The 26,004-nt window shown below is 43.3% G+C and overlaps 1 protein-coding gene across 9 annotated transcripts in view; it reads left to right on the forward strand.

The window, feature by feature from the left end:
* Positions 1-9,467: 9,467 nt before the first annotated feature.
* Positions 9,468-26,004, forward strand: part of RBM33 (RNA binding motif protein 33) — a 106,415-nt gene continuing 89,878 nt past the window's right edge. For 8 of the 9 annotated variants that reach the window (XM_052639205.1, XM_052639206.1, XM_052639207.1 and 5 more), the window contains exons 1-3: positions 9,468-9,592; positions 21,220-21,298; positions 25,334-25,382. In XM_052639205.1, the coding sequence (XP_052495165.1) occupies positions 9,550-9,592; positions 21,220-21,298; positions 25,334-25,382 (171 nt within the window). In that variant the 5' untranslated portion in view covers positions 9,468-9,549. Of the gene's footprint in view, positions 9,593-21,219; positions 21,299-25,333; positions 25,383-26,004 lie in introns of those variants that run through there. The other variant, XM_052639213.1, reaches the window with a different exon arrangement.

Below are 26,004 nucleotides of genomic sequence, written 5' to 3' on the forward strand. Positions count from 1 at the left end.
CCATATACAATATCTTGCAATACCCTATAACGGTCTTCTTATTTCCTATAATGGACAAGAACCTGAAAAAGAATATATATGTATGTATAATGAATCGCTTTGCTGTATGGCTGAAACTAACACAACATTGTAAACTATATTTTTAAATGGTTTAATAATAATAATAAATTTAAAAAAATAAGTGAGGAAACTAAAAACAATTGGGTCACAAAGGCAAGGAATGAGGACATTGTCCCCATCTGTCCCTGCATGAAAACCAGCCCCCCCCCCCCCCCACCCGAAACTGCTCATCCGCCATCCTCAAGGATTTCTGCAAAGCTTGGTTCCCGTGTGGCCTCCCTGGCCGCCCCGGTTTGGGTTGGAGTGTCCTGTTCCCATAGACCTCTGCACAACACCCCCCAGACTGCTGATCCCTCATCTCCTCATCTGTCTTCTATTTGTCTATCTCCATGTGAACACAAGTTTCCACTCCTCTTCCCTCTTAACACCCATGCGGGTGCAACTGTTCCACACCCACTCACACAAACACGTGCTCAGCAGGTGTGTAGGTGCCACTCTGCTGGTGGAAAAATATTTGGACCTTAATTTTTTTTTTATCATTTTTCCCCAGAGAAAAACCTAAATGCCCTCTTTTGGGGCTGCTTTTTAGTTGGAAGAACACTGAACAGATCTTTAGTTTAAAAAATAAGCTGGAAGAATCCGACAAAACTCAACCCAACCTAGACAGTGTTCTTAGGCAGTTCTGATTCAATAAAACCTCTCTTTTTTGATCAGTTACATCTCAAATTAGCCTGAAAAATCAGCATTTGGGTGAAAAATCAGCAGCTGACTTCATTCTGTTTCTATATTTAATTCAAAAAACAATTTCTAATAGAACATTACTCTGATTTTCAAGTGTTAAAAATTTCAGACTAGTACATCTGAGGCTTTTGATATTTATGATGTCAAATGTTTACAAGTAAAACGGCTCAATGGAAAATAAAATATTGCAAGAAGAAAGAAGTCAGAGAATTCAGAAGATTAAATTACCATATGAGTGGGGAAAAAGCCTCATTTATTATGATGTGATCTTTCAGATATTCAATACTTTTTAGAGACGGAAGCTTGCAACATGCCCAGCACAAAGCACGTGGGATTCCGCTGTGACTGTGCAGCCCTTCCCCCGTACCCCGCCCAGAATATTTGCCACCTGTGTGCATGTCTTTATACCCTGGCTTTATAGGAAAGTCTTCTCTATGTACACATTTTAATCTTTATTCTTTTTTTGTCCATCTCTCTGATCTGAGGTCTTTCCATTTTGGCACGTTTAGTGCCGGTTAACCACTCTCAGTTCGTGAGTATATCACACTCTATTCATGCATTCTTTTTTAAAAAATGTGCATTTCACAGAGAACTATAGTCAGTATCTTGTAATCACCTATGCTGCTGCTGCTGCTAAGTCGCTTCAGTCGTGTCTGACTCTGTGCGACCCCATAGACAGCAGCCCACCAGGCTCCCCCGTCCCTGGGATTCTCCAGACAAGAACACTGGGGTGGGTTGCCATCTCCTTCTCCAATGCATGAAAGTGAAAAGTGAAGTCGCTCAGTCGTGTTCGACTCTTAGCGACCCCATGGACTACAGCCTACCAGGCTCCTCTGCCCATGGGATTCTCCAGGCAAGAGTGCTGGAGTGGGGTGCCATTGCCTTCTCCGAGTAATCACCTATAATGGAAAATAATTCCAAAAATAACATATGTGGCTGTGTATAACTGAATCACCTTGCTGTGCACCTGTCACGTGATAAGCCAACCATGCGTGAATAAACGTATATATTAAGAAAAAATGTGCATCTGACCCTGTGCTTGTTCGGGGTTTTTATTCGTTCGGGAGTTCTGTTTGTTTTTGCTATAATCAACAATGCTGCAAGCACGTTCTGGTCCTTAATGCACATGTGTGAACATCTCTCTAGGGTGTGTACCAGCAGGAATATTGCTGAGTAGAAGAGCATATTCTTTCCTTCACTAATTAATAGCTTTACCAGATACTGTCAAATCATTCTAAAGAGCGGCTGTTCCACTCTATTCTTCTATCAGCACCATCAGTGCTTGGGATTGTTTACCTTTTGAACCTCTGCCAGTCTGGTGGGTAGGAATTTGCCTCGGCGCGTACACCTCCTGCACAGTTAGGCTTCCCAGCTCCTTGCGTTGTCATTTGCCATTTCAGAATTCTCACCAGTCATCTGTGTGTTCACGTGCTCAGCCGCTCAGTTGTGTCCGACTCCTTGCAACCCCAGGGACTGCGGCCCGCTAGGCTCCTCTGTCCAGGCAAGAATACTGGAGTGGGTTGCCATGCCCTCCTGCAGGGGATATTCCCAACCCAGGAATCGAACCCAGGTCAGCCTTTGCCCATTTTTCTAATGGACTATTGGTTTTTATTATTATTACCGATTAGTGTGTATGTATTCTGGGTACTAAAACCTTGTTAGTCATACACGTTGCAAGTATTTTTTCCTAGTTTATTTTTCCTAGTGTCTTTTCACATTTAAGTGACATTTTTAGATAATGAAGCAGTTTCAAATTTTAATGAGCTCCAGTTTACCAATCTCTAGCTGCTTTTGTTTTATTGTTTTTTTCAATTTTTGTTTTTTAAGATCATTTACCCACTGAAGTAATATAATTCTACGAGACAAACATTTATCAAAGCATCATTTTTTCCTTCTAATTCCCAATGGAGTTCAATAAGAGAGACGTATCAGTGGCTTTCAGGGCTTCCCTGGTGGCTCAGACGGTAAAGAATTTGCCTGCAAAGCAGGCCTGCATTTGATCCCTGGGTCCGGAAGATCCCCTGGAGAAGGGAGTGTCAACCCACTCCAGCATTCCTGCCTGGAGAATTCCATGGACAGGGGAGCCTGGCTGGCTACAGTCCATGGTGTCGCAAAGAGGGGGACACAACTGAGCAAGTGACACTTTCACTTACACTCTTTGCCCATGGATGCACTTCGGTCGTCTCCACAGTCAGTCATGTAATGTTCTAAATGTCAACACTCTTTCTAGCAGCAAAACCTGTTTATAAGCATGTTTCAGTTCAAACAAGATATCCTATATATGAGTGATTATTGTAAAAAAATAAAAGATCTTTGAAGTGCTTAGGGACCTAATTCAATACTGAGAGCTTCAAAATTAACAATAGCTTAGTGTATGCTCTTAGATACAGTGACAGCATAAACCAGGACCTGTTCCCCTGGATCCAGACAGGCTGCTAGTCCCTGAAGGTCTCCCCCTCTCCCGCTACTGGCACCGATTTCTGTTGCTTCACATTGATTTCTCCCTGGCCTGTTTAGCCTTGTTTAAAACTCCTTCTGGCCAGAGGGAACGTAAACTGCTCTTCCCTCCCAGCACTTAGTGTCGTAGCTTATAAATGGTAGGTGGTGAATGAAAGCTTGAACCAACACTTGGGGTACACCATTAGGATAGGATTGTTTAGGGTTTATACAGCTGGTAAATGTTTATCTATGGTGCACAAAGCAGCAATCTACATTCCTTTCATTTTCTGCTGATGAAGATCCCTTCCCTTGCATTGCACACTGTGTTAGCCTGACTTTGAAGTGGCGAGTAGTTACTTTTGGACTCTCATTCCTGCCTCTTTCTTCACATCTGAGCCCAAGGCTTAGAAGGACACAGTCACTGGCGTCTCTCAGGCCACCTTGTTCCAACCTCACTGTGTGGAAGGACGAACCCCCCCAGGTTAAGTGCCCACCCCTGGGGGCAGGATGGAAGACAGAGGGCGTGGGAGACAGTGGTAGTGGCTTCTGTTTTCTGCCGCTGCTGCTGCTGAGTCGCTTCAGTCGCGGCAGAGTCTGTGCGACCCCATAGACAGCAGCCCACCAGGCTCCCCTGTCCCTGGGATTCTCCAGGCAAGAACACTGGAGTGGGTTGCCATTTCCTTCTCCAATGCATGAAAGTGAAAAGTGAAAATGAAGTCACTCAGTCGTGTCCAACTCTTCGCGACCGCATGGACTGCAGCCTACCAGGCTCCTCCGTCCATGGGATTTTCTAGGCAAGCGTGCTGGAGTGGGTTGCCATTGCCTTGGAACGGGCCTAGCGTTCTGCCCTTTTTCAGCCCTTTGCAGGACACTGATCCTTCCTCTCATTTCAGAAGCTACAGGAACTTTGTGGCACATTTTCTGTGCTCCTGATACAGCTCTCAATGCCCTTTGTGCATAAAAGAGGAAATGAAGGTCCAGACATGTGCCTGCCACCAGGTTAGACATTTTCTCAGGGCTCAAAATGCTCAGGGCTCAGGCGTGGCTCCATGAGATTTGTCACTAGTCAAAATGATAAACAGCAATTTAATTTTTAGTGGCAATACACAATGACCATATTTCTTTTTCCAATCTGCAGTCAGTACTTGAGGATATTAGCATTAATTGCCAGCTTTGCAACAGGGGGATGGATGTCTAACTTCCTTCAGCAAGAAAGTGTTTTAATAATTTGGTCTTGTAGATTCGCTCTGGCACTGGGCTGTTCTTATGTAAACCACCTAGAACTGTTGGTGGCGTCAGACGGGGACCCCTGGGGCAGGGCAGCATCCTGGTCATTTTTGTGCCTCCACTGCCTCACCCCATGCTGGCACACCTCCTTTCGTGGTGGCTGGTGGGCAGCTAAAGTTAGCAGGAAGCAAATAAGCCAGAAATACAGGTCCTTCACCCTCAGGAAGGTAACCCTGAAGGTGAGGAGGGCACACCCAAGCGACTACTTATCAGTTGGCACAATGCGACAGTGAATGTAAGGATGATGGGTATTCAGACAACACAAATCGTTTGGACTTGGAAAGATTAAACAATGTTAGCAAGAAAAAAAGATGGGAGCTTGAACTCACACTGAAAGCTAAGGTGTAACAGGGACCAGCAGGAAAAGATGAGTTCGATTCATAAGCAGCTAAATTGAGAAGAATTAATTTAGAAACTTAACATCCCCATTTCTAGGAGCACTGTTTTTCTTTTTGCTTTTACACAGATCTCAATTTCATTATTCATACTGTGCAGTAACTGCACAAAGCTCTCCACGACGTGGGGGAAGGATCAGACTGGAATGTCTCCTGGGTGGACCGCTTGGTAGTGAGGGAGCCCAGTGAGTTTTGTTTCATTCTCTGTTAAAACAACAAAGGAAGACGGTAACAAGGTTGGGAGGCCAGCCACTGCCAGCTGTGATGCCCACGAGCACTGTCCAGATCGACATTTTAAACATGTTTCTGAAGCACGATTGAACCACCACCAAAAAAGCTAGGGCTTTTTCTTTCTCTGTCCCCTTCCCACAGTGAAAATGGGTTCCCTGTTTTCTCAAGGCCACGCTTTTGTTGCTTTTCTGCCCTGAAGATTATAGTTTATTTTCGGAGGAAGAAGAGGAGGAGTGTGTGTATGTGTAGGTGTGTGTGTAGGCATGAGTGTGTGTAGGTGTGTGTATAGGTGTATGTGTAGGTGTGAGTGTGTGTAGGGGTGTGTGTGTGTCTGTGTGTGTGGTGGCTGTTCCCTTTCTCTGTGCTCAGGACTCTGCCCATCTTTCTGGTCAACGCCTGATGGGGCTCATGGAGAAGAAGGCTGCAGGATGGTGTAGGTCTTTCTGCCTCTGCAGCTCTGAGGGGCTTCATACTCTCATGTTAGCCCACATGTGGACTTTAGATGTCATTGAACATTTTTAGCTGAATCTTAGTTCCAGCTTCTAAGATACCTTGACTTGTCTGCTCCAGGTAAGCAAAGGCTCAGGTCCTGCTCTTCCTTATAGATGTCTGTGTCTCCATTTCCTGTTGGCTGCTTTGGAACCCTTTGGTTCTCTGATGGATTGAGAAAATTGCCATTGATTGTAATTTTCTTGTTATGAGCTTGGCAGTGATGTTCTTTCCAGCTCTCTGTATATCTGAGATGAAACTGGAAATGTCTAATCTGCTTTTGTTGTTCTCCACTGAGTATTTTATTTCAAATATTGCATTTTCACCTCTAGAAGTTCCACTTCATATCTTCTCTGTCCTTCCTCATTAGGGTCCTATTTACCTTAAGTCCTTGAGCATATTTATATCAAGTCTTAGAAATCCCTGGGCTGATAATTCTGTTGTCTCTGTTACGTATGTTTCTGTTTATTACTTTTTCTCCTGGTATTGGTCATATATTCCTGCTTCTTCCTTTCATTAGTAATTTTTCTTTAAATGCTGGCCTCTGTGAATTTTACTTTATTGAGGGCTAGGTTGGTTTTTCATTAAAGAAAACTAAAGTTTGTTCTGGTGGGCCATTAAATTATGTGCTGATTAGCATAAACCATTTCAAGAGTCGTTTACAAGCTTCGTTAGGAGATTCTAGTGCTCCTTTGTCCTAGCTCTAATGCATTGACCCTTCTTGGATCTTTCTGAATGTCCTGGGTGGTCAGCCAGGGTTATCCCCTCTGGGTGGTTGAAGTTTAAACGTTGCCCAGCTCTGCCTGAGCTCCAAGAATGGTTCCGTTTATAGCTTTTGGGTTGTTCTGGTCCTTTGTTGATCTTCATGGGATTTCTCCATGCAGCAGCACATTCAAGGCATCCCTATGTGGATTCTTGGAGTTCTTCCTAAGCATTGCTGCGCTACCACCCCCCACAATGTCCCATGTTAGCCCCTCTAAATTCTGGTCTGTCTCAATTCTTTAAGACAGTTGTGTTTTATTTGAGTGTCCTCTCCTGCCTCATGGTCCAGAAACTATTTTCAGGCAGAAAGCTGCACGATTATAAGGTTTTCTTTCTCTCAGTGCCCACAGGCCTGTGCTGCCTGTGGCCCAATGTTGGAAGGCAATTTTGTTTTTGCAAATGTGTCTTTTCAAGTTATGGAGTGAGGGGAGTCTGTCCCTGTGTCTCCATCATGACCAGAAGCAGTTTCTTGTTGTCTGTGTTAACACCTCCCTTGTGCATGCTGTTCAGTTTCACCATATATGTCTAGGTGTGGCTTTATTCTTCTTGCTTGATATTTGTTATGCTGCCTGTATTTGTGGGTTTGTATCTTCCATCTCTTTTCAAACATTGCCTCTTTTCCGTTCTTTTTTCTCTACTTTTTGCAATGCAATTTCTCATGAATTTGATTTTCTCATTCCAAGCTTCCAATGTTCAAACCTCTCCTTCATGTTGTCCCTCCACCCCCATCCCCCACTTTTTTGGTGGCATATTCTGGGAAATCTTTTCCCACCTTTTTCTCAAGTCTCTTTTCTGTTTAACTTCTCTTTTGCATTTTTTACTTCAACAGTGAATTTTTCTTTGCAGTTTTATGGAGTTATAATTGATATACAAAAAAAATGACATAAACTCGATGTATACAATTTGATGTTTGGATATATGTATATACCTGTGAGACCATCATCACAATGTCCTCTTTGGTTCTTTCATTAAACATTAACTTGGAGTATAATTGCTTTACAGTGTTGTGTTAGTTGTGCTATACTGTTTTGAAGCAAAGAGAATTTTCTAGAAAAGTTTCATATAGAATAAAACCTTTTAATTCTGAACCACGTGACAATAAGTTCCTGACTTGATTTGCCATCAAGTGCTTTTGTAAGAAGGAAGAACAAATCTGAGTCCATATCGGATCTGTTTCTTTTAATCTTTGTATTCTATTGTTTTTGCTGTAGTTAAGAAAGTTGCCTGTAGCCTGAAATATTCAGGACAGCCCATTCTCAAGGATCTGACCTTTAACAGTACAGCACTTTTCCATTTGTGCAGATAAAAAAGTGGCAGAAAAGAGTAACACTTGTCTTGCTGGGGTGGTTTATAGGAACGCTGTAACCAGACCTTTGCAGAGAGCTGCAAGAACAAAGGATTCTAGCCCCAATAAGTTTGTAATAATCACTTCCTCCCCTTTAATATAAAAGAAACCTGAATTCTAACGCATGGTTCTTTGGGACACTAGTCGATCATCTTCTTGGGGGTCTGTAGGCTTTCCAAATAAAGTGGTAGTCTTTGCCCCAACATCTTGCCTCTTGATTTATTGGCCTGCCAGGCAGCAAGAAATACAAACGTGGACTTGCAATAGTATTTCCAACAAAGACTTTCTTCCTGCATAGTACCTGCAATCATCAAAATAAGGACGTTAACTCTGCTACATAACTCCCATCTTATTTTCAGACTCTGATTTTTGCAGATTGTTCCAATAATACTCATTAGCGTGAAAGGATCCAGTTCAGAATCATGCATTGCATCCAGCTGTCATGTCTATTTTTTCTTCAGTCTGAAAAATTTCTGTCTTTTCTTGACTTTCGTGACTTCCAACGCTTCGGAAGACCTTTGTGGTACGTCCCTCAATTTTTTTTTGGTCCTTATTTCTTGAAGATTAGACTCAGTTACGTATCTGCGACTGGATTACCACTTAAGTGAGACTGTTTCTTCCTGTTGCATCCTTTCAAGTGGCACAAAATTCTGATTTACTCCGTTATGGGAAAACGTTTACTATCATCAGTTAAGGCGGAGTTTTCTAGGCTTTTCCACCATAAAGCATTATTTTCTACTAATAGCGTTCACGAGTACTGCTTGATGATTCATAGGAGTTCAGGTGGGCCTGGCATCTCTGCGCCTATGTTCAGCCTTCTCTTCCTACCTAAAATGATCCTTTTCTTTCCCCATATTCTTCACATTCCTTGTTCTTGCACCAACGTCTGTAGCTTGTCTGTACTTAAAGGCCTAGTTACATTCACCCCACCCACCCGCCGAGTGAGAAGTCGTCTTCAGACGCCTTCTCCCCAGTAGCCCTCAGCCTCCTCCGCACCCTAGTCCCCTTTCTGTCACTCGTTAGCACCTCGCTCTGAACCCTTCCCGCTCCGCCAGTGCAAACTCTCGCGCACGCGTTCAGCGCAGTCTAACAGTCTCAGGGCCCACCGCTCAGCGAACCTGCCGCCGCCCCGCAGTCCGCAGAGCGCCAGCCGGGCGCCGTCCCGCCCGCCCCAGGGGCCCTCGCCCCCCGCGTCGGCCCCTAACGCCGAGACTCCGCCCCCAGCCCGCGCCTCCCGGTCCAAACACAGACGCCCTGCTGCCGCCCCGCAGCGGGGCGCGGGGCCTCGCCCACTTCCAACGGGACTTCCGCCGGGCGTAAAGCTCGGCGCCAACTGCTGCAAAACGCCTCACGACAGAGCTCGGGGCCGCACGACGGCCGGCAACCGCCCCGGCCCCCGCGTTCAACACTGGGCTGTCTGGAAGCCCGGCGAGGCGGCCGCTTGCGAGTTTGCCTTCCGCGTTCGGCCTTCGTTTCCCCGGGGGCGGCCAGGAGCCGCCGCGGCCGGCGGGAAGGTCCTGCGCCGGCGCCTCCCGGCCGCCATCATCCCGGCGTGCACCGCGGCGGCAGGCCGAGCCGTCCGCCATGTTGCGATAGTTTGTTGTTTTCTTCCTGCGGAGGAGCAGGCCGGAGGGCCCCCACCCGCCGGCCGCGCCGCCTCCCGCACCCAGGCCCGGCCGGCCGCCCCCGTCCGCAGTCGTCCCCGCCCCCCGCCGCGCGTCCCGGGGCGCCGGCTGGCCCGGCGGCCCCCCCCCAGCTGGCTTGGTGGGGCGAGGCTGAAGGCCGGGCCCAGCGAGCGCCATGGCGGCCGCCCTGGGAGCGGGCGGAGGAGCGGGCGCCGGAGGTAAATGAACGGCCGCGCGCGGGAGGCGGCGGCGGCGGGCCGCTCCCGGCCGTCGTAGTGCCCGCGGGAGGCTCGGGGGGTCGGCGTCTCTGGTGGCCTTGTCCTCGCGGCGCTGAGGCGGCGGGCCCACCTGAGGCGGCGGGCGGCCTGCGCGGGGGGCACAGCGCCCGCCGCCGGGCGCTCCCGGGGAGGGCCGCGGCCCCGCTGGGGTCGTCCGGGCGGGCTCGGCGTGGTTTCCAGCCCCTCCCTGGACCTGGCTGCGGCGCACGTACCTGAGGGAAGGTGTTTGGGGGGCATTTCAGAGAGTAAGGAGTCTGAAAAAAGAACCTCCCGCGACTGCTCCAGTTTACCTGAACTCCTCAGTCGCCTGAATCCGGACCCATTAGCGCTTGGTTGTCAGCGTCTTGCAGAGGGTGGAACTGGGGCAGAAACGGTTTAGATGCTGATGCGTTTCCTTCGGGCCGTTTTTTGTCTTGTCTTCCAAACATAGATAAGTTTGACAGAGCACCTCACTCACACCTTACCTGGTTTTTTTTTTCAGGTAGAATCACTTTCTGGTTGAAATCACATTTTTGTTGACTGAGGTTTTTTTGTTTTTGTTTTTGTTTTTGAGTGAAACACTTGGAAGTGAGTTTTCTGATTGTTCGGAGACTCTGATAAAGGGGACCCTTAAGGTGGAAAAGGGTGACCACCACCCTCATTCGGGCGGAGTTCTCGTTATTGACACGTTAGGCCATTCTGCTGTATACTCTGTAGTGATAATGCTGATTTAAGACTACATTGTAGCGATCCTGTCTAGGAATTCTGGCCAGAGTATCAAAGCGTTCCTGTGGCAAAATAGAAAAGCCTAAGAGACAGGCGCTGAAATGCGACTTCGGGCAATATGATTCGGTGCTTGCCTTTTTTCTGTCACGTGGTTCCCCCCGCCACCCCGAGGCTTTCTAGTTAGAGTTTGAAAATATTTGCTTTATTTTCCTTATTGGTTACTTGCTGGAGTTTTGTATCATTTTCAAAAGGTAGGTAGTCTGCATACTCCTGGGTCAAAACTATTTTCATTAATAACACTAATGTAGCTTGGCATGTCTCACTCTTGACTGTAGTGCAGTTTCCCAGAGGCTGTATGTGTCACACGTGAAGACGTTATCGTGCTGATGGCTAATGTGATGTGTGCTTGCATATTTTTTCAAATTTCTCATGTTATGAAAATGGCAAATACCATTGAATGCAGTTGACATAAACAAAAGCTGGTTGATGTCCTCTAATAAGTTTGAATCCAGAAAGTTTTTGCGAATTGCCATTTTAGAGGATTAGGCTTTATACTTGATGATTTGAAGTTTTTCCTTCCATTTTGTCGTGCACATCTGTTCTCCCATTGTTAAAGCCAGGCTGCTTACCAAGGTTTGTGAGTTGTGCATGGCTCAGCCCCCAGCCTCAGCCAACTCCTGTCAGCCAGCTCCTCATCCCCTAGGTCTCAGGCTCCCTGGAGGCCTTCCTTGAGCATTCTTCTTTGTGTCTGAAGTATGTCCATCTCGTGCTTGTGTGCCGCCCTCAGATGTCTTTATTCTGTGGCAGCCTTGTTTCTGGAGCATTTGTTGGAGTTTGTGATCGCATTTGGTTGCCTGTCTGCTGCTTTTTTAAGTCTCTCTCCCCTAGCAGCCTGTGAGCCCCTGAGGACAGCCATGTTGCCTGCTTTACCTGCTGTGTATCCCAGGTCCTGGCATGCAGCGTATGTTCAATGAATACCTGGCAGCTACCCCTTTCTGTACCTTTGTAAGTTGCACAGTTAACAGCTGTGTGGCCTTTTATGGTATGAACGGAGTCATGTGGTGTGACCCAGTTTGCTTTGTTCACTTAATAGTTAGGTCTTGGTAATCTCTCCTGTGTTAGTAGGTGAGAGTTATGTGGTTCTACCATTTATTGATTAACCATATTATATTGATGGACATTTCAGTTATATGTCCTTTTTCACTACTGTTGAAGATTCTGCACTAAACATTTGCAGACACAATCATGATGTGCTGAAGCAAATATTTATGGAGGATTGATAACTCTCAAAGTGGAAATGTGGTGTAAGCTGCATATATTTTAAATTTTGGTAGCTATTTTCAAGTTATCCTCAAAAAAATTGGTACCACTTTATCCTTCCAACAGTACTGTATGAAAGGACAATTGTCCCATGCTTTGAGAATCTTTGATATAAGGCAGGAAAATAGCCTCAGTGTTGTAATTTGTATTTTCCAGATCTGTTGAAATTAATCATCTTTTCATGTATTATATTTATTTTTCTGTGAATTGTTTATATAATTTGTTTTTTATTGAGTGGTTGACTTATTTTAAAGAATTCTTTGTGTATTATGTTATGATTATAGACTTTTTTTTAATTGTGCTTGCCCTATGAAAAGTGGAAGTGAAGTCCCTGAGTCGTGTCCAACTCTCTGCGACCTCATGGACTGTAGCCTACCAGGCTCCTCTGCCCGTGGCATTTTCCCACCAAGAATACTGGAGTGGGTTGCCAGTTCCTTTTCTTTTTTAAGCTTTTGATTACGGAAGCTTTAAAATTTTACCTTGTGAAAAATGTCACTTAATTTTTTTTTTTTTTTTGGCTCCTCCTCATGGATTGTGAGATCTCAGTTACCTGAATGGGGTAACCTGAGCTCAAAGTAGTGAAAGGCTAGAATCATAACTACTAGGTCACCAGGGAATGGTGATCCCCTGTGCCCTCCTCCCGCCAAATTTTTTTTTATATGGACATCTAGTTGATTTACAAAGTTGTGTTAGTTTCTGGTTTATAGCAGAGTGATTCATTTGTATATGTATCTGCTTGTTCAGATTTTTTTTCTTGTCACTTATTTTCGTAAAATTTTTTTCCTAACGTTGTCCCCATGCCAAGAGTTCCCCTGTACTTTTAACATTTTATGTCTGTGCTTTTTATGTTTAGCTTTTATTCCATATGGAATTTTATTTTGGATGTGGTGTGAATTTAGGGCTTCTAACAGTTTTAATACAATTTATTGAATTATTTCTTTTCTATTTTATGATACATTTAAATTCTCATTCTTTCTTTTGTTGTTCAGTAACCAAGCCGTGTCCCACTCTTTGTGATCCCATGGACTGCAGGACATCAGGCTCCCCTGACCTTCACTATCTCCTGGAGTTTGCGTAAATTGATGTCCATTGAGTCTTTGATGCCATCCAACCATCTCATCCTCTGGCGCCCCCTTCTCCTTCTGCCTTCAGTCTTTCCCAGCATCAAGGTCTTTTCCAGTGATTTGGCTGTTCACGTCAGAGAGCAAAAGTATTATAGCGTCAGTATCAGTCCTTCAGTGAATATTCAGGGTTGGTTTTCTTTAGGATTGACTGGTTTGATACTCTTGCAGTCCAAAGGAGTCTCAAGACTCACCTCTAGGACCATGGTTCAAAAGCATCAGTTCTTTGGTTGGTCATCCTTCTTTGTGGTCCATCTCTCACATCCGCACATGACTACTGGGGAAACCATAGTTCTGACTAGATGGACCTTTGTCAGCGAAGTGATGTCTCTGCTTTTTAATATGCTAGGTTTGTCATAGCTTTCTTTATTGAATTCTTTCTTTTCCATTTTGTGATGTATTTAAATTCTCATAATTTTAGAAGATTACTGTTTCATAGGGTGTGTTTGTCTATATATATTATAGATTTTTTTCAGAAATTTCTTGATTAGCTCTGCGTTAAAAAAAAAATAAACTTCAGAATTGTCACATTCTATAAAGAATTCTGCTGAAATTCTTTGAGGTTGCATTAAGTTTATTAATGCAATTTGGGTTTCCAGGGTGTTAAAGAATCCACTTGCCAATGCAGGAAATGCAAAAGATGTGAGTTTGATCCCTGGATCAGGAAGATCCTCTGGAGGCGTAAATGACACGCCCCCTGCAGTATTCTTGCCTGGAGAATTCCATGGATAGAGGAGCCTGGTGGGCTGCAGTACATGGGGTTGCCAAGAGTCAGACACGATTAGCACACACACAATGCACCTTGGGGACGATGGATATTTTTACAGTATGTATTTTTTCATCCAGCAATAAGAATGTCTCACTGTCAAGCTCTTTTTGGTCCATCAGTCATCTACCACATTTTTGAGTATTTCCTCCATGCTAAGCACTGATCTAAGAGTTTGGGATATATAAATATTGGAATAGAAAAGATTGCAGATAGGAAAACAGTTTTACTAAGGTAACTTCCAGAGGAGAAGGGATCTCTGCCATCCGTCTAGTCAAAGCTATGGTTTTTTCAGAAGTCATGTACGGATGTGAGAGTTGGACCATAAAGAAAGCTGAGTGCCAAAGAATTGATGCTCTTGAACTGTGGTGTTGGAGAAGACTCTTGAGAGTCCCTTGAACAGCAAGGAGATCCAACCAGTCAATCCTAAAGGAAATCAACCCTGAATATTCATTGGAAGGACTGATGCTGACGCTCCAATACTTTGGCCACCTGATGCGAAGAGCTGACTCATTGGAAAAGACCCTGATGCTGGGAGAGACTGAGGGCAGGAGGAGAAGAGGGTGGCAGAGGATGAGATGGCTGGATGGCATCATGGATCCAATGGACATGAGTGTCCATAGACTCCAGGAGATGGCGAAGAACAGGGAACCTGGTGTGCTGCAGTCCATGGGATCACAAAGAGTCGAACAAGACTTAACAACTGAACAACAAATGGAACTTACCTTCGTAAGATTTTCTTTATGTAGTTCTTCTATATTTTTTGTTAGTAGTATTCCTAGATATTTTGTATTTGTTGTTGTGGATGTTATAATTTTTTTCTCATACAGTATTCTGGAATTTTTTGCTGATTTGCTATAGAAGAACTGTTTTCTTCTTTTAGTCATTATATATAACTGGCTTATTGGAATTTTGTTTTAATATTTGATGCTTTAGATTTTCAGACTGTTGTATCTGCAGTCTCCTCTATTTCAGTATTTATGTCTCATTTCTTGTACTTTTTGTTCTAGAAGTTTTCATTGTCAAGTCTTTCTATATAATGTTTGGTAGTGGGCTGATGACAGGCATCTTTATCTTGCCATCTTGTTAGGAGTTTAACGAGTGTTTGTTTGTTTTACCAGTGCGTATGGTGTTTGCTGTAGGTTTCTGACAGTTATTGTTTGTTTAGCTAAAGATGTTTGTATTTGGAACTAGGGTTTTGATTTTATCAAATGCTTTTTCTGCGTCGTGATCACGAGGTCCCTTCTTTTTGTTTCTGTTTAGTTATCTGGCTGTGCCAGGCTTTAGTTGTCGCACATGGGGTTTTTGATATTCATCATGGCATGTAGAATTTTAGTTGCAGCATGTGGGATCTAGTGTCCCAGGTGGCCAGTGGTAAAGAGTCCATCCGCCTGCCAAGCAGGAGATGCAAGTTCAATCCCTGGCTTGGGAAGAGCCCCTTGAAGAAGGAAATGGCAGCCCACTCCAGTATTCTTGCCTGGAAAATCCATGGACAGAGGAGCCTGGCAGGCTATAACCTGTGGGATTACAAGAGAGAGAGTCGGAAACGATTCAGCAACCAAGCAGTGACGTGTGGGATCTAGTTTCCTGACTGAGGATCTAATCGTGCATTGGGAGCGGGTTGTCTTAGCCACTGGACCACAGGGAAGGCCCGTGAGGCCCCTTCTTTAATACCTTATTGTAATGCATCGGTAGATTTCCAGTGCTGAATCAGCCACATGTTCTTGGGTTCCCAGTCTTCTGGTTCTTCAGGTCTTGTTCTTTTTGGTGTTTGGCAGCTTTTCACTTCAGGACTGTCTGATCATAGGAGAGATTGGCTTATACTTTCCCTGTGTATGTGCTCTTCTGTGTTTTTGTGAGATTCTAACTACCTGAGTTGTGAAATTTTCTGGATATTGTAAAAATCTCTTTGCTAAATGTTGAAAGAACTCTTGTCTGCAAAGCCATTTGGGTCTGTTGCCTGCTTAATTTTCGGTTTCTTCTTTTTATTATTGGTCTGTTTAACTTTTTTTAAATCCATGGGTCAATTTTGATAATTTTTTCTGGAAAAATTATTCTTCATGTTTATATTTTCAATATAACAAATTATAGAGTTAAAGGTTTCAGCTTCCTAAGAGTGGGTGTGTTGAAGGTAAATTTTTTGAAAACCCACGCATGTCTGCATGAATTCTTATTTTATTTTCAAACTTGATTGATATGGTCACATCTTCAAGTCTAGCTTTGACTTAGATTCCTTTTCAGAGTTTTGGTGGTACTGCTGTGTTGTTTTCCGGCTTCTAGGTCTGCTCTTGAGAAGTCTGAAGCATTCTGATTCTCTATCATTTGTGTGACCTTTTTTTCTCTTCCTGGAAGGTTTTAACAGTTCCTCCTCGTTGCTACAGGATTCATTAGCGTAGGTCGTCTTACGTTTCTTGTACTGCATTTGGTGGATACTTTGGTCTGGAAATGTGTGTCCTTCGGTTCTGGGAAATTATCTTGTGGTACTGTTTTACTCTCTTTCTCTCTGTTCTAACTTTCTGAAATTCTTATTATTGAATTTTGATGCTTTATTTATATACAAAGCATGAGCATGATGAAGCAGTTCATTGAGAATCTTTTGGAAGGATAGGTACGTACTTTGGCAGTTCACAGACTCAGAAAGAGATGGGCAGCTCAGGCTGTGGAACATCAGGCGTCAGGGCTGTCTGGGCCCGGGCAGGCTTGTGGCTGCTGGCGGGGCTTCTCCGCAGGCTCTGGCTGCCACTTCCTCCTCAGTCCCTTTTCTTACGGATGCAGGAATGTTGTTCCTATTTGGCCGGGTGCTGAGCATCTTCACTGATGTAGCTGCACCAAAGTGTGGGTCTACTTTCCAGATCTTTTGATAAGATTCTTTTGTTTTTTGAGAGAAGCTGTAACTCTGGTAGTTACATATAGTTACATTTTAAAAATGTTGAGGATCAAGTTGATCAAAAAAAAAGACAACATAATTCAAAGATAGCATGATCCTTATAGGCCACAGGATTCAAGCCTGTAGGTTAATAGGTTAATAGTTGATTCTGCCTTCATGATTTTGTAGGTTCCATGGATTAGTGATCTTTCTACCTAAAGACTGAGGAAGTTATGGCTAGCTACCCTTTAATATTTTTATGTATCAGAGGGTTTGTTACTATGTGAAGTGAAAGTTGCTTAATCGTGTCTGACTCTTTACGACTCTATGGACTGTAGGACTGTACAGCCCATGGAACTCTCCAGGCCAGAACACTGGCGTGGGCAGCCGTTCCCTTCCCCAGGGGGTCTTCCCAACCCAGGGATCGAACCCAGGTCTCCCGCATTGCAGGCGGATTCTTTACCAGTTCAGCCGCAAGGGAAGCCCAAGAATACTGGAGTGGGTAACCTATCCCTTCTCCAGGGAATCTTCCCAACCCAGGAATTGAGCCGGGGTCTCCTGCATTACAGGCGGATTCTTTACCAACTGAGCTATTAGGGAAGCCTCATTGTTACTATAGTTGCTTCCTAAATAAACTCAAGAGCATTACACATAGTGTTTGGTAGACCTGAGTTTAAATCTGATTTTGCTGTTTCCTAATTTTTGGTTAGTCTTAGTTTTCACATCTGTAAAAGGAGAATGGGGATGGATTAAATGAGAAAATGAATATAGCTAGCTTGTTGAAGTACATTGAAGCTTCTCTTCAGTGCTTCAGGAGTGCTAGACTTATTTGAAGTTTTATTAGTCTTACTTCAGTTAGGAAAGAAGCCATGCTTCGCACTCCAAGTATGAAGGGTTTTAATACAAGAGTTAGAGGCTTCTACAGCCCTTGGATAGCATCACCGGCTCAGTGGCTGTGGGTTAGAGCAAACTCTTGGAGGTAGTGAGCGACAGGGGAGCCTGGGGTGCTCATGGACTCCTGGCAGGGGAGTCCGTGGGGTCGCAGAGTCTGGCGTGAGTGGGCGGCTGAGCATCAGCATCACCCCTTGGTGGTCAGGAGTGCTTAGTCTGAGGACCAGAGCCTGACGGTTCAGAGTCCGTCTGGAGGCTGCTGGAACTGAAGACTCCTGTGGGAGTGCCAGTGGCCAGCCTCAGTCTGCAGCACTGGGTGCTGCCTTCTGAAGGTGTTGAGTCTCAAGAGCCCCTCTGACTGTCACAGCCCCTCCAGCCCAGAGCCACGCATGGCTTTCAGGAGCCCGTTCTGGCCTCTGCGAACCTCATATCTGTGAGGGGGTGTGTGTCTGTCCTGTGCCTCTCTCATGAGAGTAACTGAGATAATTGTGACTCAGACTTCTGTGACTGCCTTGCTTCGCGCTCTCTCACTCAGAAGCGCACAGGGAAGGAGGCTCTGGGAAGTGTGTTTCTTGCATTGCCTGCCCTGTTGTGTAGAGGGATGGGGATCACGGTCTCAGCATAGCTGTGGTTCTCTCCGTGGAAGGAAGAGCAGCAGCTGCTTACACTCCACGAAGTTAGCAACTAACCATCAGCATTTTAGAAGGTCTCACTTTTAGAAAGAGGGTCTAGATTTTTGGGAAAAGAAATGGGGCGTTGTTTCCTCTAGATTCCAAGTCATGATGGGAATGTTCAGTTGGCTGAGCTCAGACCATTTTCCTTTCCCAGGTTCCTCAGGCTAACAGAGGACCTGAGAGTCTAGCTTTTATGGCTTGCATATCAGAAGGCAGCTGTCTTCTTTCAGGACTCACTCTGATTGATTCCTAAACACAGGAAGAGACATTTGAGTTGTAAGACAGGCAAACAAATGGTCAGTGTGTACCACACTTCAGAAGCAAAGTACAGAGTTTATTTTAGGGAAACCTGTCCAGGGTCCCATGCAAATAAGAGAGTTTTAAAACAAGACTACAAATTATTTTTCAAGCAACATGATGTATGGGCTCTTTCTGAAAATTTCCCTGGTGGTTACTCAGAATTTGAGTTATTTTGTAGGACAGATACGCTTACTTTGAAAGTTAGTTTGATTCTTTTTTCTTGTTACTATAAAGTTTAAATAAATACTGTTTAAATAAAGGGTGTGGGTTTCCTCACCTATAAAATACGGAATTTTGAGTCAGTGATTCAGAATATGAGGTACATGAGAATGGTGTCGAGGCAAAAGAAGGAAGGTTGCGAACCTTTGGACTAGAGCAAAGATAGGAACACTTTGTAAAGGGCCAAATGGTAAATATTTTAGATTTTGCAGGTCATAGGGCTTCTGTTGCAATTCTCTGCTCTGCGCTTGTAGCTTGAGAGCTGTAGACAGTGTGTAATTGAATTAGCATATAGTGTTCCAGTAAAAGTTTATTTACATAAATCGGGCAGTAGCTAAATTTGGACTAAAACAGGTGGCAGAACCTACCTATCGGGGGAGCTGTAGTTTGCTGATTCTTGGATTAGACAGTTGGTAGAACCCTGTTCCAGACTAGTATTGTAAAAAGTTTCTAATCTTAAATTCCAGGTTCGTGGAAAAGATTAGGAAGTAATAAGAATGCTAAGTAGAGGACTTGTGTTCATCAGAGAGACCTAATTGCTGTGTAATTGAAAATTGTAAAAATTCCAATAACTGGTTTTAGTATTGCTGATAGGGAACACTGATTCCCTTAATAGCATGTATGTCTAGTGTAACGTTTGGCCTTGGGGTTTCTAGATTTCAAGACACGGATCACTCTTCCCCTTGGAATCCAGGGTCCTGCTTTCCTCCTTTAAAACTTTGGACTAGTGTGGACACATTGTGTTTTCTTGGTTCTACTCAGTATGACAAATAGAAACTTAAAAGGACTTGTTTACATTCTAAATAAGAACAGAAGGAGAACGATGCAGAAAATGCAAGAATAAAAACAGGCGCGCAGAGTTCAAGGTCAGTTTGTTTCTTAGGGTTTTGCCTTAGGGTTCTTTTTTATCTGTTTTTGCATTCCATACTCCAAGTGGAAAGAAAGTATGTTTTTGTTTTCTGCTTTATCAGGTGTTTTTTTTTTTTCCTTTGCTTATTGTGCTTTTGTCCAAGCACAAGGTTACCCACATTTGCAATCATTCTTGTCTCCTTTGGGGAATTATGGTGATTTTGCACTTTAGGTATTTAGTTTCTCTCAGCAGTGTTTCATAGTCCTTAATTAACAGGTCTTTCTCAATTTTTTATTATGGTTATCCCTAGTATGTATTTCATATTTTTATGTTATTGCAAGGATTTATTTTTTAATTTCCAATTGCTCATTCCTTGTATGTAAGAAAAAAATTGTTGACTTTTTAAAACTGATCTCATATTGTGCAACCTAATTCAGTTCACTTACTAGTCTTCGTACTCTTTTTCCATAGATCCCATGTGGTTTTCTACATAGCTGATGATGTTTGCTGTGAAGAATGGTGGTTTTTACTTCTTCCTTTTCGATCTGAGTTCCTTTTGTTTTTCCTTGTCTGGTTGCACTAGGTAGAACTTGGATTACAGTGCTGAACTGCAGTGTCAGGACTCACAGCCCCAGTCTTGTTCCTCATTCTAGAGGAAAGCACTGACTCTTTACTTGCGGTGGTTGCTGTAGTTTTTCCATACAGATGCTCTTTGATCAGGTTGGGCAAAGTCCCTTCTATACTTAATTTGTTCAGAGTTTTTAGGAATGTGGCTGTTCGGTTTTGATTAACTTTTAAATTGATTATCCTCCTTAGGTTGAGATGATAATGTAATTTTCTACTTTGTAATATGATCTGTTACATTGATTTTTAAAAAGTACTGATTTTTGAATGTTAAATGAACCCTTCATTCCTGGGATAAATCCATGTGGTTGTGATGTAGGGTATCCTTTTAATATATTGCTGGTTTCTATATGCAAATTTTTAAAAAATGATTTTCATATATGTTTTGTTTTTCTAGTCTGGTTCATGTGCCTCTGCTCTAATCTTTATTTTCTTTTGCAGTCTTTTGGTTTAATTTCCTCTTTTTGTCTGGTTCCTCAGGATTTAAAGTAAGGTTGTTGATTTGAGCTCTTTCTTCTTTGTTAGCGTAGGCAATAAAGTTCCTTCCATGTATTGCCTTTGCTGCATCCTGTAAACTCCGTTATGTTGTATTTTTGTGTTCACTTTCCTCAAAGTATATTCTTATTTACCTGGTTCTTATTTCTTCTTTGACTTATTGGTTGGTGAAGTGTGTTGTTTAATTTCCATGTACTTGTGAATTTTCAGTTTTCTTTCTAGGATTGATTTTTAGCTTTATTATTACAGTTGACCCTTGAGCAATGCAGGGGTCAGTTGCACCCCTCTAACTGTTCTATCAGCGAGCTTTCATGCCTAAGGATGTTCAATAAATTAATTTTCTTTAGGTAGATGTGTAGTTTAAAATATTTTAATTATTAAAAATGGCTAAAGCATTTATGGGCTTCCCTGTTGGTTCAGTGGTAAAGAATCTGCCTGCCAACGCAGGAGACGTGGGTTTGATTTCTGGGTTGGGAAGATCCCCTGGAGAAGGAAATGGCAACTCACTCCAGTATTATTGCCCGGGAAATCACATGGACAGGGGAGCCTGGTGGGCTGTAGTCCATGGACCTGGCTTAGTGACTAAACAACAAACAACATTTGTAATTGTTCTGTATATGAAAGTTTAGTAGTTTAAAATATCCTTTTGGGAATCCTTAAAAGAAACAAATTGTTTCAATATTTGAATGTGTCTGTTTAAATTGAGTAAGACTGACTCATGGCCTCTCTCTCACAGATGATGACTTTGACCAGTTTGATAAGCCGGGTGCGGAGCGGTCCTGGAGGAGAAGAGCTGCGGACGAGGACTGGGACAGGTGCGGACCCCCCTGGGTACATGCAGGGCCCTTGCTGACTCATCTCCTTCTGCCTCTAGGCCAAGCAGAGCTCTTTCCTAAGAACACTGTTAGCTGCCGATGCTCTTTCCTGAGTAGGTCTGTCCTGACTGGGCTAAAGAAGGGCAGGGGTGGGCATTCCAGGCAGAAGGCGTTGTGCGGAGCTCCTCCCCTGGCTGGCGCTGCCTCCAGCTGCCAGTGGAGCTGTCTGTGTTAATACAGTGATGGTGTTGAGTTGGTGGGACTGCTCCAGTGCAGTGTTGTCACCCACATCTCTGATTGTGAAAGGCTGCAGCCAGGTGAAAAAAAGTGAAAGTGTTAGTCACTCAGTCGTGCCTGGCTCTTTGCCACCCCATGGACTGTAGCCACCAGGCTTCTCTGTGCCTGGGATTCTCCAGGCAAGAGTGCTGACCCAGGGATCAAGCCCTGGTCTCCTGCACTGCAGGCCGATTTTTACCATCTGAGCCATGACTGCCTGCAGAATACCTGTTTCCTGAAAAGTTTCCCGTGTAATTCTGTCGGTTAGTCAACATGTACCTGCTCCCAAAGGTCTGATTGTCTTCCTCAACTAGTGGTCGCTGGCGAAGCCTCTCAGGTGCTGTGCAGTGGGACGCAGAAAGCCGCCTCGTCCTTTTGGTGCTCCTGTCACTTTCTAAGTACCGCTATTGTCTGTGAGCATTACTGCTCACCCTTTTGGAAAGAGGCGGTTTGGGCCACTCACTCCCATTAACTCGTTGCTTTTGGTGACCCATTGGTGTCATTTTGGTAGTGTTTCATATTTTACAAATTTCTTCCCTTCTGTGCACCTCTTTATAAGGATCCTGCTTTATGATAACAGTGGAGAAGGACATTTAATTTTTGTGTGGTGTGTGCGTAGTAGGTAGGATTTGGACTCTAGCGCTAGACTGTCTCAACTCATCTGGTTTCTGACTTGGTAGCAGGGTGATCTTGGGCCAGTTATTTAACATCTTGAATCCTTGTTTTCACGTATAAAAAGTGGAGAATGACGTATCTGCTTGATGGGGTTGTGTTCTGGTTACAGAGATGTATGTGTGGGGGGTCGGGCTGCTCACGGCTCAGAAGTCAGTAAACAAGCCAGGCTGGTGGAAAGGCAAGTTTGCTTTACTTCAGGTGCCGGCAGCTGGGGTGGGGAGGGTGGCGGACATCTGTGCAAAGGCCGACTCCTCCCCACTGCCCAAGAAGCAGCGAAGGAAAGCATTTATAGACAGAGTGGTGGTGAGGGGGGTTGCACGCAGAAACAGCACAGTCCTCTCTAACAGTCATCTTCAGCTGGTCATCAGCGGTCTGAGTAGCATCATCTTGGTTGTTTTAGGTACGCTTAATCTTCAGTTCTGGGTGTCAGTTCGGTTCAGTCGCTCAGTTGTGTCCGACTCTTTGCAACCCCGTGGACCACAGCATGCCAGGCCTCCCTGTCCATCACCAACTCCTGGAGTCCACCCAAACCCCATGTCCATTGAGTTGGTGATGCCATCCAGCCATCTTATCCTCTGTCGTCCCCTTCTCCTCTTGCCCTCAATCTTTCTTTCCCATTTCTTTGCAATCAGTTCTCAGAATTATGGCAGCTCAAGTCCTAGGTACAGTCTGGTCATTGTGTAGTTAACTTCTCCACCTGGGCTTTTAGTATCTATAAGACAGCTTACAAGATATGGCTTGGAATATTATCTATAACCCTTGAGAAAGATTCCCCGGTGGCTCAGACTGTAAAGAGTCTGCCTGCAATGCAGGAGACCTGGGTTCAATCCCTGGATTGGGAAGATTCCCCTGAAGAAGGAATTGGCAACCCCCTCCAGTATTCTTGCCTGCAAAATCCTGTGGATGGAGGAGCCTGGCAGGCTATAGTCCATGGGGTCACAAAGAGACAGGACTGAGTGATTTCGCTTCACGTGAGGAAGAGCTAAAGGTCCTGACTGTGCTTAGTGACTGCATTGTTATCATTCAGTCTCCTCTGACTGCTTTCCTTTGTTTCAGCATTTCTCACTTCTCTGATTAAACTTACTCTTTGACTAAAGTTTTGCACAGGCAAAAGGCGGGCAGAGGGCATGGTAGGGGACGAGGGCCATGCGGTCCTGCTCAGTTTCAGTGTGTCAGCAAAAGAGCAAGTATGTGTCCAACGCCTAGAGTGATTCTTGCCCTGTAGTATAGGGACTGGACGTTAGTGACTGCTTGAGCGGCAGTTGATGCCTATTGTTATTTGTGCGGTTAACCTCTCCTCTTGCTTTCTGATTTAACGCTCTTTCTTACTACCTTTGTTAGTCATGGAAACAGCTCTTCATCTCTGTACGCTCTGTTCATTTGTAGCTGATATAATTTTCGTTTATCTTTTAAAAAATGCTCTTGTTTAGGAAAAATAGTCATCAAAGTCACTGATTGCCTATTTCCATCTTTTTGTCAGCAAAAGACACCAACACTTTCTAGATTTTTGTTTATGTGATTACCAGCACCTGTTCATACTGTGGTTTTAAAGAGTTCTTCCCAGTTAGTGTCCTCTGGGCAAATGATACTACCTTCCGTTTTCAGTTATTTGAGTGATGCTCCAGAGGGGTGCTTATCCTCAAAGAGGTGCTTATATTTTTTGGGTCATCTAGAGTCAAATTCTCAAAAGCAGTTATTGTAAATATTGTGACGAGCAAGCATTTATTTCCTCACCATTGGGGAGTGAATGTAACAATGAAGATACAGAAATTGTATCTGGAAGATGATTAGATGATTTGAGGATTGAAAATGTTGAAAGAAGTCATACATTGTTCTCTGATAACTGTTGTATTTATGCAGGTCCATGAAAGATTTTTTCCATGGGCAAAGTTCTTGTCCCAGATTTGTCTCTGCTGTGTGACCTTGGGCAAATCATTTAATCTGTTGTCCCTATTTTCTTTATTTATAAAATGATGGTATAGGATTTATGTAAGGTAACTTAATAAAAGAGATACTCAGTGCATGAATGAAATAATTTGTTTCTAGTTCTAAGAGATAGTACATTGAATTGCTGTTGTAACTTCATATGTGCATTCCAGGATATTCTGTCATTCTGCAGAGTAGCGCACTAGAAGTAAACATGAGTTTTGGGTAAAATAGTGCTCAAACCTATAGAACCTGTAGAAATTTGTAACCAGAACCCTTAGGAAAAAAGTAACAATTATAATAACATTGGTGCAGTTGAGTCTCCATTGGCATTTGCACCTAGAATCATAGTCTAATTGTGCTTTCTCTTTCTAGATGTTAGTGCTTAGACATTTGCTTTAAAGGGACATAACTTAATAAGAATAAATACAAAAGTAAGAAAAAAAGGACATAATTTAGTGGTCGCTATCTTCTGTCAATTTAAAAATTAAAAAAAAGGAAACAGTGGGAAATGTCTCCAGGTTTCTCATCTGCTAAGGGTTTCTATTTTAATTATGAGAAAACCTACTTTTGATCACTTCAAAACATGAGCATGCTGACCATAAATTGCAAACAGCTGACGTGACTTCGATGTTATAGAAAAATAATTCCTTTAGTTATTATGATACACTTGAATGTTCTCATAAGCATTGATTTTTCATTTTTAAAGTTTTTGCAGTTGATGAGTGTTAAATGGTCTCCCAGTAGTTTTGGTTTTAATTTTCCCAGTTAATGATACTGGGGCATCTGTCTGTTCCTGTTTCATCATAGGTTTTGAAAGGTAAGAGAAAGCATAGATATTATGTATGGTTTCTTATTTTGCTCATTGATGAACAGGTCCAAAGAAATGAAGATCTCGTATTGAGGTGAGAAACTAAGATTAGAAGTCTAGTAGGAGCCACTAGTTACAGCAAAGACTCCCACACTTAAAGGATCAGATGTTCCCTGTGTATTTGAAAATGTGTCTTCATTATTAATAAAGATAAAGGAAAAGATAGCAAACTTAATGTGAAAGTACCCTAACCCTGAAGTCCTGGGTAAATTTCCCCAGTGGTCTGCAAACTTTCCAGTGTTGAGTAGGAATAAAACACTGTCATGTCTTTTTTTCCCCCCCCACAGTGAACTTGATGATGACTTACTTGGAGAAGATTTGCTGTCTGGCAAAAAGGTAACAATACAGGACTTCCTGAAATTAAGTGTTATTTAATTGCACTTAAAGAATAACCAGTTAGGGTTACTGGAAAGTTGGGTATAGATTAAAATTTTGTGAATTGATTACTTTTTATATACACAAAGAGTTGACTGTATATCCGTAACTTCTCTGATAACTTGTAATTCAGGCAGTAAGTCCTTTGAAGCAAATGCTTTAGTTTCTGGCATGTCAAGGCGTTTTAGCAGGTATTGAGTGTATGAAAGTTGTAACAAAACTACCACTTGCCTTGAAGGAACTTAACATCTGGTGGTTAATATTTTGAATGTTGAATCTGAAATTTACTTTTTGAGATTCAGAGTAAAGGGTAAAATTATCCTCAAATATGAACAACTTTGATCAAGTACAAACTTGGAAGCTGTTATCTCCAGTGTGTATATTTATGTATCATGTGTTTATACGTATAACGTATCTCTACCAATATATTTTGAACATTATGAAACATACATTAAAAATAGAAATAAAAAGCCAAATATTGAAGTGAAATACTAATTTTTTTAATATTAACAATTTAAAGACACTTGTTATTCTCACTAAATATCAAGCTAGCCTTGTATGCTTCAGTTCAGTTCAGTCGCTC

Source organism: Budorcas taxicolor, chromosome 4, assembly GCF_023091745.1.
Source record: "Budorcas taxicolor isolate Tak-1 chromosome 4, Takin1.1, whole genome shotgun sequence".
In the NCBI taxonomy this organism is placed as follows: Eukaryota; Metazoa; Chordata; class Mammalia; order Artiodactyla; family Bovidae; genus Budorcas; species Budorcas taxicolor.